The sequence below is a fragment of the Harpegnathos saltator genome, unplaced genomic scaffold (assembly GCF_003227715.2).
Source record: "Harpegnathos saltator strain DR-91 unplaced genomic scaffold, Hsal_v8.6 scaffold156, whole genome shotgun sequence".
Taxonomy (NCBI): domain Eukaryota; kingdom Metazoa; phylum Arthropoda; class Insecta; order Hymenoptera; family Formicidae; genus Harpegnathos; species Harpegnathos saltator.
Genome location: NW_020229935.1, coordinates 235,001 through 250,855, shown reverse-complemented (window position 1 = coordinate 250,855; position 15,855 = coordinate 235,001). Strand labels below are relative to the sequence as shown.

General features: G+C 57.9%; 2 protein-coding genes across 2 annotated transcripts in view; both read left to right on the top strand.

Annotated features, from left to right (window-relative positions):
• The first annotated feature begins 6,124 nt into the window (after positions 1–6,124).
• LOC105187009 (zinc finger protein 768) overlaps positions 6,125–15,855 on the top strand; it is a 34,908-nt gene continuing 25,177 nt past the window's right edge. The window contains exon 1 of the mRNA XM_025296692.1: positions 6,125–6,997. The gene's annotated coding sequence lies outside the window, so the exon portion shown is untranslated. The remainder of the gene's footprint in view (positions 6,998–15,855) is intronic.
• LOC112588113 (probable serine/threonine-protein kinase mps1) overlaps positions 6,857–15,855 on the top strand; it is an 11,301-nt gene continuing 2,302 nt past the window's right edge. Inside the window, exon 1 of the mRNA XM_025296706.1 lies at positions 6,857–6,997. Coding sequence (XP_025152491.1) covers positions 6,857–6,997 — 141 coding nt within the window. The remainder of the gene's footprint in view (positions 6,998–15,855) is intronic.

The window sequence follows — 15,855 nt, the reverse complement described above, 5'->3', positions numbered from 1 at the left end:
GGAGATTAGCAGAACGTCCGGTCGAGTCGCGATGACACGAAGAAAGGTCGCCCACCGCGAAGTTGAACGCGGTCTCTCTCACCGGCGAGGGAGCTCTCTTAATTAAGACCCTCTCAGGTGAGACCAGCCCGCGGCCGGCGGTAGCGACGGCGGCGACGGCGGCGCTTCATTCAGCCGCGACGTATAAACAAAGCGTAATGCAATCCCGTGCAGCGCGCGCGCGCGCGCGGCAGTCTACCTAAAAATCGCTAATTAATGCAGCTCGCGGAAGAGAGCGCACCGTTTTATATCGAGGTGCGTCCGCGGCGTTAATAAGACGCCCCAGCGAGCGGCTATACCCCGTATATAGAGAGGCTGCTCTCTGAATCTATATTGAGCGCTAGTCCCACCTCTCTCTTTCTCTCTCTCTCTCTCTCTCTCTCTCTCGCTCTCTCTCGCTCTCGTTCTCGCTCTCGCTCTCTCTCATTCTCCCTCGTTTTCTCTCTCTCTCTCTCTCTTTCTCTTTCTCCTTCTCGCTCTCTTTCTTTCCCTCCCTCCTTCTCTTTCTCGCTCCCTTTCTCCGCGTCTCTCTCTCTCTCTCTCTCTCTCTCGGGCGCGCGCGGTTACCATAGGCGGCCGGAGCTAACGGCTTCCCGATTTTTGTGGGATTTTATCAGGGAGCGGTACGCCCGCCGATGCGTACACGCGGGTGCTTACACGCGGAAAGAGAGACAGAACGGCGAGCAAGAAAGGGAGCAAAAAGAAGCGGGGAAAAATGAGCGGGCAGAGGAAGAAAAAGGTAAAAGGGAATAAAGAGAGGAAAGGGAGGAGAAGCGGCGACTCGAAAACAAGAATCTGTGCGGCTATTGCGGCTTCCGTTACGCCGCGCGAGTAGATGCTGCCGCGCTGCCGCTACCGACGGCGACGACGACGACGACGACGACGACGACGACGACGACGACGATGAAACCGAGCGCGCTAGTAGTTCGAACCGGTTTCGAAGTCACTCGTGTCAAGTGAGTGACAGGCTTTTCGAAACGGGCTTTCCCGCCCTTCGCGATTAAACCGCGAAGCGAAGCGTGGCCCGTTACACGCAGGGACGGCCTCAGGCCGATCCGGCCGATTTCGGCCCGTCCACGATCCCCGCTGACGTTAATGATCGCACGCGCGCGCAGCTTTCTCAGCTGCAAGGGATTCCAGCGACGCGAATGCGTCTCGACGCGCGACGTCGCGCCCGAGTCGAAATTTTTATCCTACCCTTCGACTTTGACTTGACTCTCCGGTCCGGTTGATGCTCCCGCACGCAACCCTGCATCAACCTATCTCGATTCTATCTAAGCTAAGCTGTCCCTGCCGAGAGAGAGAGAGAGAGAGAGAGAGAGAGAGAGAGAGAGAGAGAGAGAGAGAGAGAGAGAGAGAGAGAGAAGTCCTCTTAGCAGCCTGCAAATGGCGGATTGAGTGTCTTTTCGTTCATTCGGAGGCAGCGAGTGAGACTTAAACGTCAGCAATCTCCGTTGCTGCTTCAGGAACTACAGGCGTTAGACAGCTCAGGTCGAAATTCGCAAACTGAGGCTCGGCAGGTTGGGCCACCTCACCTCGTCGGACCTCGGCGGCGCAGCGTCCCTCGAAGGTCCAAACCGAGCTCCGCGGATGAGGCCGAGGCCAGGCTAGGCGCGATCTCGCGATAATGACGTTATCGCGCGCGGCGCGAAACAAACCGAGCGTTGCTGCTTGCCTCGGCGGACGCGAAACCTCGCGCAGCGCGGGTTATCTGATTGGAAAGTTCGATTAAACGGTAGATTGACGTGCGCGCTCTCGTATCGCGCTGCGCAAAACATCCCGTGACGACGGAGCGCCGATGAAACGCGAATTAATTAGAAAAGCGATTGCGCACCGTCATCTCGACACCGATCTGAATTGCACTTACAGGCAGGGCTCTCTCGTATCTGGAGCCGGACGACTGTAAAAAGCGCGTCGACGACCGCCGCCGATCGCCGCCGTGCGGTCGACACTGCCCTCTGCCGGTTGCGAGATCGGATACATTCGCCGATCCGTCGCGATTCGATCCGCCGGAGAGAGAAAAAAAACACAAAACGGGGGACAGGAAAGAAAACGGCAGGAGACGAGGAGAGAGAGAGAGAGAGAGAGAGAGAGAGAAAGAAAGAGAGGGAGAGGGAGAGAGGGAGGAGAAGCGAGCGGCGAAAATCGACTCCTAATGCCCCGAAGAGCGATATACCGTACGCGACATCCCTCCTCCCCCCCCCCTCCGCGCCCCACCGTCTCGCCAGATTCCGTCAATTTTAGAAAATATATACAGAGCGAGAGAAGCGCTCGCGCCGGAGTCGAGATTCTTATCTCGCTCGTACTTTGGCAAATATCGTTTCCCGATCTTCTGTTTGCTCCTCGCGCGTCTCTCCTCCCGTCCCGCCACCCCTCTCTCCCTCTCTCGCCGACTGGGCTATTAATCCGCGGAGGGATTACAGGTTCGCGCGCGGCGAGATGGACCGCCTCGCAGCAGGAAGGCGCTGGAAAACAGCGCGAAACGCCGGACGCGACGGCGCGGCGGCGGCGGCGTTTCGAGCAGCCGCAAAGCCAGAATTAACGGAGCGGCGATAGAGCGGAGTAAGACACACACTTGCGGCTGATTACCCCAATTATATAAGTTCCGCGAGAGCGGCCGATGCGTGTGCGAGCGACCGCGGCGACGCGGACGCGGTATGCGAAGAGAGGCCGTTTATCGGGGGAAAATATCTATCGCAATCACGCGCGCTCCCTCTCTCCTCCCCCTCCTCTCCCCCGGCCCCTCCGTGCGCCCGGTCCTCCTGCGGCCAGCGGCCGTGGCGGGCGATACGTTTTCGCGCGAAATCACGTACTCGCCGTCGACGGCCGGCGAGATCCCGGCCGGCAGTAAGTCATTTCGACGACACGCCGGCCGGCCGGCCGACCGGGGCTTTCTACGTAATTACCGCTATTGATTTCAGCGCATTAACGCCGGAAAAATGCGCGCCGCGCGTATATATTACGCCGCCGCCGTTTTCTGGCTCGCTCCGCGCACGGCGCGCTGCTTTTTTGCGCGCCCCGCGGGCGAAGTGCCGCATTCGCGTCCGGAAATTGTAGCAAGAAGTCGAGAGAGAGCGAGAGAGAGAGAGAGAGAGAGAGAGAGAGAGAGAGAGAGAGAGGGAGAGAGAGAGAGAGGGAGAGGGAGGGAGAGGGACTAGCCGGGGTCGTCGATCTTTCCCTCTTGTTCCGGAACGCGTCGCCTCGAAATTCGCGCGCACGTCTCGGCTTAACAGCGCGCGAGACGGCTTCAGATATTAGATAATCGCGCGATTATTCATCCCCGAGGTATTCATCCGCGCGCGCGATGAACAACAAACCTCCCGCGGGAATCGTCTGCCGAAACGCACGCGCGCGAATCCGGGCTTGGGCGGGGGGAGGAGGGAGGAGGAGGAGGAGGCGGTGGCGGCGGGGGGCGGGGAAGACAGGGGGAAGAGAGCGAGCGACTTTGTCCCGCTCGTTTCCGCCTGTCCCTCTTCGTCTTCTATTTCGGAAGATCGCGCCTCGCGAGCCGTCGCGAGCCGACGCCGCTCGCGGAGGCGCGTTCGACTTGTCGCTCTCGCGCGCTCGCGCGCGCGCAAATTAACGAGCTCTCTTCGGATGATGCTTCTCGCTGAGCACTGCTCCAGATAATGATGCTGCGCATTACTCCGTCGCGCGGAGTTGCCAGCGTTTCCGCCGCGCCGCGCCGCGCCGCGCCGCGCGCCGTTACGCGCACCCGGATCAACTGAATCCGCCGCGCGCGCACGCATGCACGCGCAGCTAGATGCACCGAACTGACGTAGCCGTAATCACGGCAATTATGTACACGAAGCCGGCCACGACAGCCCTGCCGCGCGCGTTCTCCCCTCCTCCTCCGCCGCTGCCGCCGCCGCCGCTGCCGCCGGGTGACCGCCGATCGTTTACCTCCGCGTGTTTTAATTAATATAGCTCGCCTCGCCTCGGGACTTCTTTCGTACTCCGTACGCCGAGGGAGCAGCGGCATTCAGCTCGGATGTGCACGCGCGCGCGCGCGCGCGCGCGCGACTCGCTCGAGCAAGCGCTGACATGTGGGCGAAATGTGCTCTAAGCGCGGCAATTTCGCGCGCCGTTCTCCCGAGGACTCATCTCTCTCTCTCTCTCTCTCTCTCTCTCTCTCTCTCTCTCTCTGACTTTTTCGGCGAGCGGCAATTATGCGGGCTGCACAACGCCTGTAAACGCCGCCGACCGACAGTCGCGGACAAACGCGCCAAGAAAGCGATCAATAGGCTCCGTCTCGGTTTTGATTTGCGCCGCGATGCGCGACTTCGCGGCCCTCCTCCCCCCTCCCGCGACGCTTCATTCATCCCGCAGCAAAGAAGACTCGCGGGAAGTCGCTGTCGCCCTTTTGCCGAGGCACCGATTAGCTGTCTCGATGATTATCGGGAGGAGGCCTCGCGTTAACGATCCTTGGGATCAGGTCGACCTTGACACACGCTGTCAAGGTCATCGTCCTGAGCGACATTCGAGAGGCTTCAGCTCCGTCGCGCTCGTTGTTCGTTAAAAAGTCGCCGATAAAACAGGTTTGACCTTATCTAACATGAGCTCGTCCTAACCTAACCTAACCTAACCTAACCCCCTGCGACCTGATCTAATCTCGTCTCGTTTCGAGAGAAATCAACTTTTTATCATATAATGTGATTATTATATGATATAGATGGTATATAGTGTGCTTTGCGGTTTATTACTGCACTGTATTAATTTACGTTGAATATGCAAACATGGAGCTCCGCAAATTTTTAAACTTGACAGTGACGTAGGTTAGACCAGTCGGGTTCTCGTAGGATCGTAGGATAAAAGCTCACTCGCACGTGTAATATTTCCTCGAAAGTGCTAAAGTGATGTCAAAGTTGGCCAGCGTGTTCTTCAAACTTTGTCCGTTGATAACTTTTTCATAAACAATGAGCGACGACAATGGAACTCTTCGAATGTTGCTCAGAGTCGTCGCCGTGTATTCAGGTTAGGATTATTGAAATCTGGAACACTAATATGGAGGTTTATTCATTACTTTCTCCAATGTTCTCCCGTTCATTTCAGCGTATCGGGTAATCAAGAAAGTTCGCGCCGCTTTGGTATATGCAAAACTTTAAACAATTAATTTCCATAAGTGTCGTACACTTTGAATGAATTCTCTGTTGAATAAGCTTTCGTTTAGGCACACATAACCACACTTTTTAATTGACAACGCGCGCACGTGCAGTTTGACAATGACAAGAGCTAGAACCGGCACGAACCATTTCGGTTGCCTGATGTATCCTGATGTATCCTGAATCTTTAGAAATCTGTATCCTGCAAAACCGATCCACGAATCCACCGCAAGGACGACACGTACTTTTGCGTGTCGCACGTCGCATGCCTGCGATTTCTTTTTGCCTTCTGTCGATTTCAGCTCGAGGCGACTCGTTGCGTCAGTTGCGACACTTCGCGGAAAAAGCTGCTAATCACGGGGAAGAAAATTCTTCTCCCTCGTTTGCACTTCCTAACGTTATACAACGTAATTTTTCAGTTTTCCAATTGCTCGCATAGCTTGCTTCAGCGTTCTTCTTTATTTCCCGTAGAGAAATACACAAACGGGGATATTCGAGCATCGGGGATCGTCAGGTAATCGCGAGCGAGCGAAACCTACGTAACGATGTTCTCCGGCGCGTCTCGCCAAGCGAAGGTCACGTGACCAAAGGGCCAAGCAGTCACAACAGCCCTTAACATCGCGCCGAGCAGAGACAGCAGCCCTTAAGGGCTGCGACCATGGGTGAAATTTCACCCTGTGCGAAATTTCGATCCCATCAGAAAACATCATCACCCCGACAGTGTAATTTCATGGGTAATTTTATTCGTTCACACTACCAGTAGTGACAACATTATGATGAAACAGATCGGTCCTCGCGTCTACTTTGCTACAAACACAACAAGACAAGTTGGCTCGGGCTGATATTTGGTAGTAACTCTTAAGAGTTAAGGGTGCCAGGCACTCTTCAGCTCGGTCGGTCCCGAGGGGATAATACATGCTGCCCCTCGAGGCCGCGAATTTTCGACACGACTAACCGAGAGAAATGGGCCTTTTTGTTTCAGACCCGCCAGAGTTCGCGGCCGGACGATGCGGATGCGGCTTTTCCTCCCGCGGGGAGGAAATGCAGCTTCGGCGGACACCGAACGCCGGAGTGCCGGCTCGCGCGGCCAGCAGGCTCAGCGCGAAGGTGGCTCTACGGATTTCCCGTGGCCCCGCGCGCTGCGCTTTTTGCGATTGAGAACCGGATCGCGCTCTCGTTGGATCAGCCAAACACGCTTGAGTTACTGCGATCGCCAAGTGTTGCCGCGCTCGCGATATCTGCGCGCGTTTTCCCTCGGCGAGCGCTCCACGCTCTCGTATCTCTAATCGGCGAAACTGTTTCCCTTTTCTTTTTCGCTCTGTTTCTCCCTTTTCTTCCTTTTGCCCAGGCCCGTAGCGCAACGTGGTCGGCCCTGGGCCCCCGGAATTTCGGCGAGTCGGGAAACTGGCCGCGCGAAGACTCGAACTGTCGCGTCGCAGATTCGGCGCTTGGGGGCGCTCGTAAGACTTCGGAATCGGCGCGACTAGTCGCGCGATCTATGGATGTTCGCGAAGCCGAACCGTTCGAGCCTAACCGCGCATGTCTTCTTCGGGAAATTGGGAATCTCGCGGATTCCCGCGTTTTTGCCGTTTGTCCTCCCACGCGAGACCCTGTCGAAGGCCGTCGCGCTCTTCGGGCTCGCGATTTCTATCGAGTGCGTCCTACGCCCAAATGCGCCGCGCATTTTCCGCTGGCCGACAAATCGTCGCGAAAAAATGGCCGCGCTCGCGAGTGCCGACCAAGTGAGCGAGGCAGCGACCGGACGCGGTGCTGGCTGCCGAGGAGGCTCCGACCTGGACGGCGCGGACCGAGGACAAGACCCGGGTGGCTGGTTGGACGTCGCTGAACGCCGAATGGTGAGCATGCAACTTGAACGCTTGCGAAGCGTCGCATTACGCAGCGCGTGTCTAGTAGACGCAAAGCGCGCATTGATTCCCGGCGATGCGATTGACGACGGTATCGCGCTTCGCGATCGCGGGCTTCGGTTATGTGAAAAAAAAAAAGAGGGGAAAATAGCGAGCGCATGCACAGAGCGGTGCACACGCACGCACGCACGCACGCACGCACGCACGCACACACGCACGCACGTGGCGCGCGCAAGAACGCGCCGCGGGCAAATTGACGAGGATAGTCCGACGTAGTTCAGGGCTGATTGCGGACGTAATAAGCGGCATTATGCAATCAGCGCCGGAGCGGAGTAAAAACTCATGAATATTACCGGACGTGCGATCGCGTAGGAGAAAATTAACGGTATCGTTACGCGTTAATCAGGTGGTAGTTGCCAAACATGCTCGTCGAAATCAGCGGACGCGCGAGCCCGCGCGATAAAACAATTATTCATCTCACGCGCTTGTAATAATCTAATTGACTTGTGCGCTCGTCGGCGCTCGCGAGGCGCGGATGTTAATAATCGTCGGTAAAAACCCGAACGCATAATGACACCGAGTAATTGATATTCAAATAAAATGATTGTTAATAAAATCGCGCGTGCGCGCGCGACAAAGGGAGAAGGGGAGGGGGAGGGAGGCTCATAGAGTGCGCAACCGTACGGTCAATTGATATTAAAATTACGTTTCATCGTCCATTAACGAAAAGGAGAGAGAGAGAGAGAGAGAGAGAGAGAGAGAGAGAGAGAGAGAGAGAGAGAGGGAGAGAGAGAGAGAGAGAAAGGGCGAGAGAAGAGGAGAAGAGAGGAAAGAAAATAGAGGCGGCGGGGAGGGCACGATGCGACGCGAACGTGACGACCATCAGTCCGCGATATTACGAGTCGGATAATCATTTCAATTACACGGCGACGACTCGCGACGACGCTACCGAAAATGCTGCCGCCTGCGCTTCTTTATTTCGGCTCGCGCGCGATTTTCCAGCGCCGGCTCCCTCGTCGTCTCCTCTTGCCTTCTCCGGCGCCGCCCCCTTCGCCGCACTCACCGCACGCCCCGCCGCGCCGGCCCTCCGTTGCACCCTTTGCACGGTGTTCCTTTTCACCAGCACGCGCGCTTTAAATTCGGTCTGAAACGGACCGGCGAAACAGTTCCCCCGGGAGGTTCGCAACGCGAAGTCAAAAAACTCGCGAAAGAGAGCCGTGCCAAGCGAAGGCGAGGCGAGGCGAGGCGGCCCGCCAGGCGAGTCGGTGCAAGACACACGTGGCCAGACGCTACGCAGACACGCGAAGCCCGAGAATGAGAGAGAGAGAAAGAGAGAGAGAGAGAGAGAGAGAGAGAGAGAGAGTGAGTCTAACCCAACCTGTCGTTAGTCGCACTTTTAAGGCCGTACCGTACGGCCGTACTTTCAATTTAGGCACCCGACCGCCGCCGCCGCCGCCGCCTCGGGTCAGATGACCCAGAGAGAAGAAAGGGGCCGCGGATCGGTCGGCGGGATTAACCTCGAGAGCGCGCGGATAGCGTCGATCCGCAGTGGAGAAGATTCGCGAAAAATGTCGCTCGGCCTGGATGAACAATCCGGCGCGCGTAATTGCCGCGATGTCGACCGGCGAGATTGTTGTTGCGCATCGGCAATTTTAATGATTATTACTCGTGACGACTCGCGCCGCGCAATATTGCGCCACGTCCTCCCTCCTCCCTCTCGCCCCGCCGCGCCGCCCCCACCTCCCTGGAGATTACGTCGAATTACCAGTTACCGCGCAATTATAATGGCGCGGAGGCGCTAATACTATTTATTCGGTAATAGCTCTGGAGTCATTACACACGCCCCCCTCCCCTCCCCACCCCCTACTGTTATTACTACCCTCAAGATCTATGCTGTGACCAATAATGAAATTCCGCGCCGCATTCCGTAAACGTTTATCGAACAATCGCGAGCGCGCGCGCGCGCGCGCGCGCCCCGGATAAAATGACTTTTATCGAAAAGAGCGTCTCCGCCGGAGGGAGAGGAGAGGGCAGGGGGGGAGGCCCATGCTCGGCGCTAATTGGCCATCAAAGAGTCGAATTATTTCGTTCCGCCGGGACAATTATAAAGTAACCAGCCGAGCACACCGCGTCGCCGCGCGACGGGGTGAGAGAGGGGGAGAGCGGGGGCGAGAAAGAAGAAGGACGGTGGAGTAGTCGTGTCGGTGCGGTGCGCGCACCTTTCGGCGACGCTGCGCTCGTCGTTATCGTCGTCGTCGTCGTCGTCGTCGTCGTCTCTACCGCGCGCGACCATGTTTAGGCGCGTCGCGGATGATGGAGTAGCGCGGGAATCGAGCGAGCAAAAAAATGCACGGAGGCAAATTCGGGCAATGCACACTTCGCACGAAATAACTCGCCTCGCCTCCGATTCATCCCACTCCGGGGGCAACCCCTCGCCGCCGCCGCCGCTGCCGCCGCCACCGCCACCGCGACCGCCGCAACCCTCGCGACCCCCGCGACCCCTCGTCGTCCACTTTCCGCCGCCGTCCTCCGCCTCCACCACCTCCTCGTCGTTCTCCTCCTCCTCCTCCTCCTCGTCCTCCTCCTCCTCCTCCTCCTCCTCCTCCTCCTCCTCCTCCTCCTCCTCCTCCTCCTCCTCCTCCTCCTCCTCCTCCTCCTCCTCCCTCGCCCTGCCCGCCCGCCGGCACCACCACCATCACAGTCGCCTACCCCACTTTCGTGCCTCCACCAATGTATTCCTGGCGTTTCGCACTGCAAGGTCAACAAACTTCTCCCCGATAAAAAATAAATGAAACGCAGAACTGTTTGAAATTGTAACAGTGGCAACCGGGGGAGATTGCTCCCGATAACTTTAAAGAGACACGATTCCTTTGGTCGCTCCCTCGCCTAGGAACTTCGAGGGGGCGGTCATTTGCTCTCCTCTCTCTCTCTCTCTCTCTCTCTCCCCCCTCCCCTCTCTCTCGCGCCTTTTCTTCCGAGGATCATCCCGCGGCGGATATGTATCCGGCCGATCGGCAGGCCGGAGTTTGCGACCGAGTTCGCCGACTTAACGAGAACTCTGATCAGAGGTGTGTGCGTGTGTGTGTATGTGTGTGTGTGTGTGTTTGTTTGTCGAAATAACAACATAAGCGCGAAACTCAAGCGAGCGGCGGACGACGGGATTTCCGCGTGCCCGGCTCGCAAGACGGACTCCTCATCGCGAGAGGGAGCAATTAACGAGAACGAGCGATAAGCGTCAGACAAAATGCAATGTCCGCCGCGTCGCCGCGGCTTCATTCATCGGCGAGATCCTGAGGACGCCGTAAATAAACGGCGCGGCGTCGGGCATCGGCAGTCGCAAACGCCGCCGTTTTGAATTTGCGCGGCATACCGGCGATTAATCACATCATTACAATATGCCGCTCACGCGGCCGCTCGCTCCTTCGCCGTCGCGTCGATCGATCTCGAGGCGATCGGATGTTTATGGCGCTGTGCGCGCGAGAGAGCCATTGCCCCCTTCTTTTATCTCTCGTAATAAGCGCGGCCGTTTAATTGCCCGCAATCGAACGCGCCGGAGAGAAATCCGTCGCGCGAGCGGCCGGCTGTTTACTCGCGAATATCGCGAACGCGCGCGCGCGCGCTCGCAGGATCGCGCAGAGCTCGTTAATGGCGAGAGAGCGTCGGTGCCGTCGACGCCGTAATTAGACTTGCCGCGCACTTGGAAGCGCGCGCGCGACGACGACGACGACGACGACGACGATGGCGGCGACGGCGGCGGCGACGGGCCGGGATGATTAGTGGCCGCGGCGAGAGCGCGGATATTGCACGCGCGCGCGCGGCGGCCGGAATATTCGCGCGGAATGAAGATGATCCGCCGCGCGCCATCTCCATTTTTTTTTCATTTCAATGTAAAACAGCCGGGGAACAAGCCGGCCAAGTTCAGCCGCGCGACTCCGTGCGCGACAAAGTGGCAATATGACGATCCCGTGGCGCGTTTTTCATCGCGTCGCGGATGCTTTTGTTGGCCGCGCGCGCGCGCGCGCGCGCGTTTTCATAATTTCTGCCATTGTCCGCCGACTCGTTCGCCTTCTCCCTCCCGCTTCCTCGCCGCCTGTCCTTTTTTCTGTCTAAGGCTGGTTAGTTCCCGATTTGATCCCCGTCGCCGGGGATCGGCTGCCCATTGTCGCCCCGGCGTGGATTAAAATCGCCGCCGATTAAAATCGCATTAAATTTTCACCCGTGACCGAATCTCTCCCGATTCCCGGAGAGGAGAAAAGCTCTCTCTGTCTCTCTCCCTCATTTATCACTTATACGATGGTCACTCGAGATCATCGTCGATCGCGCGGCGGAGAAATCGCGGAGTTCACAAATTGCTTCTCGGACGACGATATGTGTACACACGAGCAGCTTCTTCCTCTTGAAGAAGCGGCGGCGGCGGCGGCGGCGGCGAAGGGTTCGCCGGGGGGCGGAGGGAGGGCGGCGGGAGGGAGCGGGAAAAGAAAGAGGAGGCGAAACGCAGCGCGTCGGCTGGGTTGGGTTGGCTTGGGCTAGGTTGTTGTGGCAATTTTTATCTCGGATTTACATTATCATTTTCGTCGTACGTACGTACACGCGATGCGTTTGACGCGACATTAGCGTTTACCCGCGCGCACCAGGCACGCCATTGTAGAAAGTCCGTATTAACATCACGCTACAGACACGTTACACGGAGGAGGGAGGGGCCGCGTGGTGGTTTCGCGCAAACACACGCACACGCGCGCACACGCGCGCGCTTCCAGCGCGGAGGCATGCGCATGCATCGGGGCGTTCGCGCGTTCGCGCCTCCTGAAAGGTAACACGTTTCATTAGCTATCTCGGCTTCCGAATATTACGGACTTATAAGTCGCTCTCTCGCGCAAATAACGTGACCGAACCGAGTGTAACGACACGACCGGAGCGGCAGCTACGCGCGCGCGCGCGCGCGCGTGCGTGCACGTACGCACGCACGTACGCACGCACGCACGCACGCACGCACACGTGGTCTTCGGTGGTCACGAAGCGTTAGCGAGGTTCTTGCCGGGCGCAAAAACTCGGGATCTTAGCCGCGCTATCGGAAATTACTATTATCCTCGATCCGCTAACGCCGACGTTAACGCGATATTTCTAGACCGGATTTAACGGGGCACCGCTGCATCTCGCGGGAGGGAGGGGGGGGCAGGGGCAAGGGAGAAAAAAGGAGAAGAAGGCGAAGAAGAAGCGGCGCACACGACGGCGACGCGGCGCGAGGTGCACGGGCGGAGGGGAAGGATATTGCGCCGGACCAAACCGCAATCTACCGGCCATTATTTGCCCCATCCTGTGCGTTCTCGATCCGTTTAGTCGTTCGATCTAATTTCTCGGAGGCAAATGATCTCCGACCGGCGTTTACCGCACCGCACCGCACCGCGCCGCACCGGCCGATCGGCCGGCTGCATCTCCGAGAGCGCGCTTCTTCTCCGCTCGCTTCTCCGCTCGCTTCTCCGCTCGCTCATGCACTCCGCGAGTTACGAACCGACATTTTCCGGAAGACTTGGTGCGCACGCTGGAACCAAAAGTCATCAGAGCAGGTCCGCGTGCGCGCGCGCGCGCGCGCGGCAGATCGGTGAGAAAAATCCGCCGTATTCCCGGTGATTAGCCGGCGCTAGGCGTTAACGCTGCTCGCGAAGCAGGTTTGGCGGGGCTGCGATGCGAGAGAAAAGCGAGAGAGAGAGAGAGAGAGAGAGAGAGAGAGAGAGAGAGAGAGAGAGAGAGAGAAAGGGAGAAAGGGAGAAAGAGAGAGAGAAAAGTGGGAAGGAGAGGGGGGAGAGGGAAAGAGCGCGAACGAAGGCAGAGAGGAGGACGAGGATGAGAGCAAGAATAAGAGGGAGAGAGGGCGAGAGGGGGAGAGAGAGAGAGAGAGAGAGAGAGAGAGCGAGAGCGAGAGATCGGGAAGGGGCGGGAGGGGGAGAAAGAGAGGAGCGGTCCCGGCAAACAAGAAGCGAGCCGCAATGCATTCGCTCTACTCGCTAGATATAAATACGCGACAGAGGGCAAGGAACCAACCACGCCTGCACCGGCAGCTACTGCCTAACGACACCGACACGCACACGCAGCCGCTCATTGTGATAAAGCAGAAGAAGGAACGGAGGGAGCGAGAGAAAGAGGAAGAAAGAAGGAAACGGCGACAGAGACCGAGAGAGACGGAGGCAGAGAGAAAGAGAGAGAGAGAGAGAGAGAGAGAGGGAAGCAGAAAGAAAGAGAGAGAGAAAGAAAGGGAGCAGAAGAGGGAGAGGAAGCGGGAGAGATAAACAGAGGGAGGAAGAGAGAAAGAGAGGCGCGCAAGCTGCTGGTCGCCGCTGCTGCTGCTGCTGCTGCGTTCGTCCGTCCGTTCGTTCGTTCGTTCGTTCGCTCGTTCGTCCGTTCGTTCGTTCGTTCGTTCATTCGTTCATTCGTTCGTTCGTTCGTTCATTCGTTCGTTCGTTCGTCCGTTCGTCCGTTCGTTCGTTCGTTCGTTCGTTCATTCGTTCGTTCGTTCGTTCGTTCGTTCGTTCGTTCGTTCGTTCGTTCGTTCGTTCGTTCGTTCGTTCGTTCGTTCGTCCGTTCGTCCGTTCGTTCGTTCGTTCGTTCGTTCGTTCGTTCGTTCGTTCGTTCGTTCGTTCGTTCGTTCGTTCGTTCATCCGTGTGCTGCAAGTTGGGACGAATGTGGCCGGTCCCGAGTCTCTTTCTTTCTTTCTTTCTTTCTCTCTCTCTCTCTCTCTCTCTCTCTCTCTCTCTCTCTCTCTCTCTTTCTCTCTCTCTCTCTATCTCTCTCTCTCTCTCTCTATCTCTCTCACACACTCTCGCCCGCTCGTTCCAGCTCTCGGCCATCCTCTCTCTTCTTCTTTCCCGAAGACGCGGCCAAATATTGCATCGCCGGATAAATATAGGCGGCCGCGCGCACACCAAGCGCGGCTGCAGCAAGCCCTAACGCGTACTTTTCTCTTCTCGCTCTCGTCGCTTTCGGACGGCTACTACTACTATACAACGAGGGACGTGACTCTCTCGCCGGCGCGCCGCGGCATTCCTCTCCCGCGGCTCTCTTTCCACGCCGCGCCGCGCCGCGCGAAACGATCGTTAAATCCGTTCTTCGTTCGTGGCCGAGAACTTGGCGATGATGATGCCGAGAAGCCCGTGTGCGCTGCGCGACGTGTCGCTCCTTTTTTTCCTCCTCCTCTCTCTCTCTCTCTCTCTCTCTCTCTCTCTCTCTCTCTCTCTCTCTCTCTCTTTTCTCTCTTTTTCTCCCAGCGCGCCGAAATGCCGCGATCGCGCGCGGCCCCTTTGGATCCGATTTCGAGAGTGATCCGCGCCGGCCGCCGCGAACGATCGACTGCGACTCTGCGGCCGCGACTTTCCTCTTTTTTTGTCCCTCGCGCTCGCAAGAGCGCCGCGTGGAAACCCGCGGCTCGCAACTTTCGACTTCTGGCGTTCTCCTCGCCAGCCGGCTCGAGCCGAGTCTTGCCTCGTCCACGCTCGTCGAGATCGCGATTCCTGCGGACGGACATCTCGTCAGCATCTCTCCTGACGGTCCAAATAGTATCTCGCATATCAGACACGTGTCCAGCGGCGGTGTGGCTTCTGGTCCCTCTGGACTCTTGATCGATGACGTCACGGGCGGGAAAACGCGTGCCCGGAATTCCAACGTGGCGTTACCGCCGGGGCGAAGGATACTCGCGCGGAAGGGGTGCTTGAGGTCGCGGCAGTTTACTTGTCAAACGCCCCAGACACCACTCTTCCCCCTCGAAAGTCAATCAACGCGGCCGTAAAATGACTGTAATGCGAGGTTGGTCGTACGCAATGATTGCGCGTGCGCACGACTGTGCGCAACTCGTATTACAGTCATTTCGCGGCTGTTGATTGACTTTCAAAGAGGAGGCGCATTGTTTGGAGCGTACCGCGAGTACGCTCCAGCGAGAGCCTAAAGTATCTTCTCATCAGGAAGATCTCTCCATCCGGAAATGGCACGCGAGAATCCTCCTGCCTGTCATTTCCCGCGTCTGACGCCACCGGCCAACACCAGGCGCTGCCTCATCGATGCAGCAGCGGTGACATCGATACGATGAGATCCTCGCTTCTGAAATCTAGCCTTGTGTCGAAGCGAGGCAGGCCGAGAAGTCGAGGAACTCTCTTCAGGCTCTCGTCAGGATCTCAAACGCAACGAACAAACGACGCGGTCGAGGCGCGATGCCGCAGCTCGCCGGTTCACTCGGTTCGAGCGCTTATCTCGACGCGTTACAGCAGGCGACGCGTTACAGCAGGCGATAACTTGTAATCGGGTCAGTACAACGATGCATTGTAAAGCACGAGAGCTGGCTCGCCTCTGAATCTCCGCGCTTTTCTCGCTCTCGTCGGAGAGGGAGAGCCGAAGTGCGAGAGCGAGAAAGAGAGAGAGAGAGAGAGAGAGAGAGCTCAAGTATCGCGGACGTTCCGAATCCTTCCTTTAAGCTTACGTAAGCGCGCGGTCGCGTCGCTCCCCCCGTTAATACCCGCGCCAATCGAAGACAACGACGGGCCGTCCGCGGGAACTCCTGGGTCCTCAAGCATCGACCTGTGTGGGCAAAAAGGAACCTTCTTTTCGCGATGGCGAAAGGCTCCTTGCATCTCGTTTCCTTCGTTAGCGAAATGTATTTCGCGTCTCGCCGGCGACGGCCTCTCGCGCGCGTCGTCGTCGTCGTCGTCGTCGTCGTCGTCGCCGCGACGAGCTCGCATGCGAGCCGGCCTCTTAGCGCGCGACTAATCCGCGGACGAGCCGAACGCGCGACGCGACGAGACACGACGCGACAAGACGCGACACGACGCGATGCGACGCGACGCGACGCGCGTTCTCGCTTGCGCAC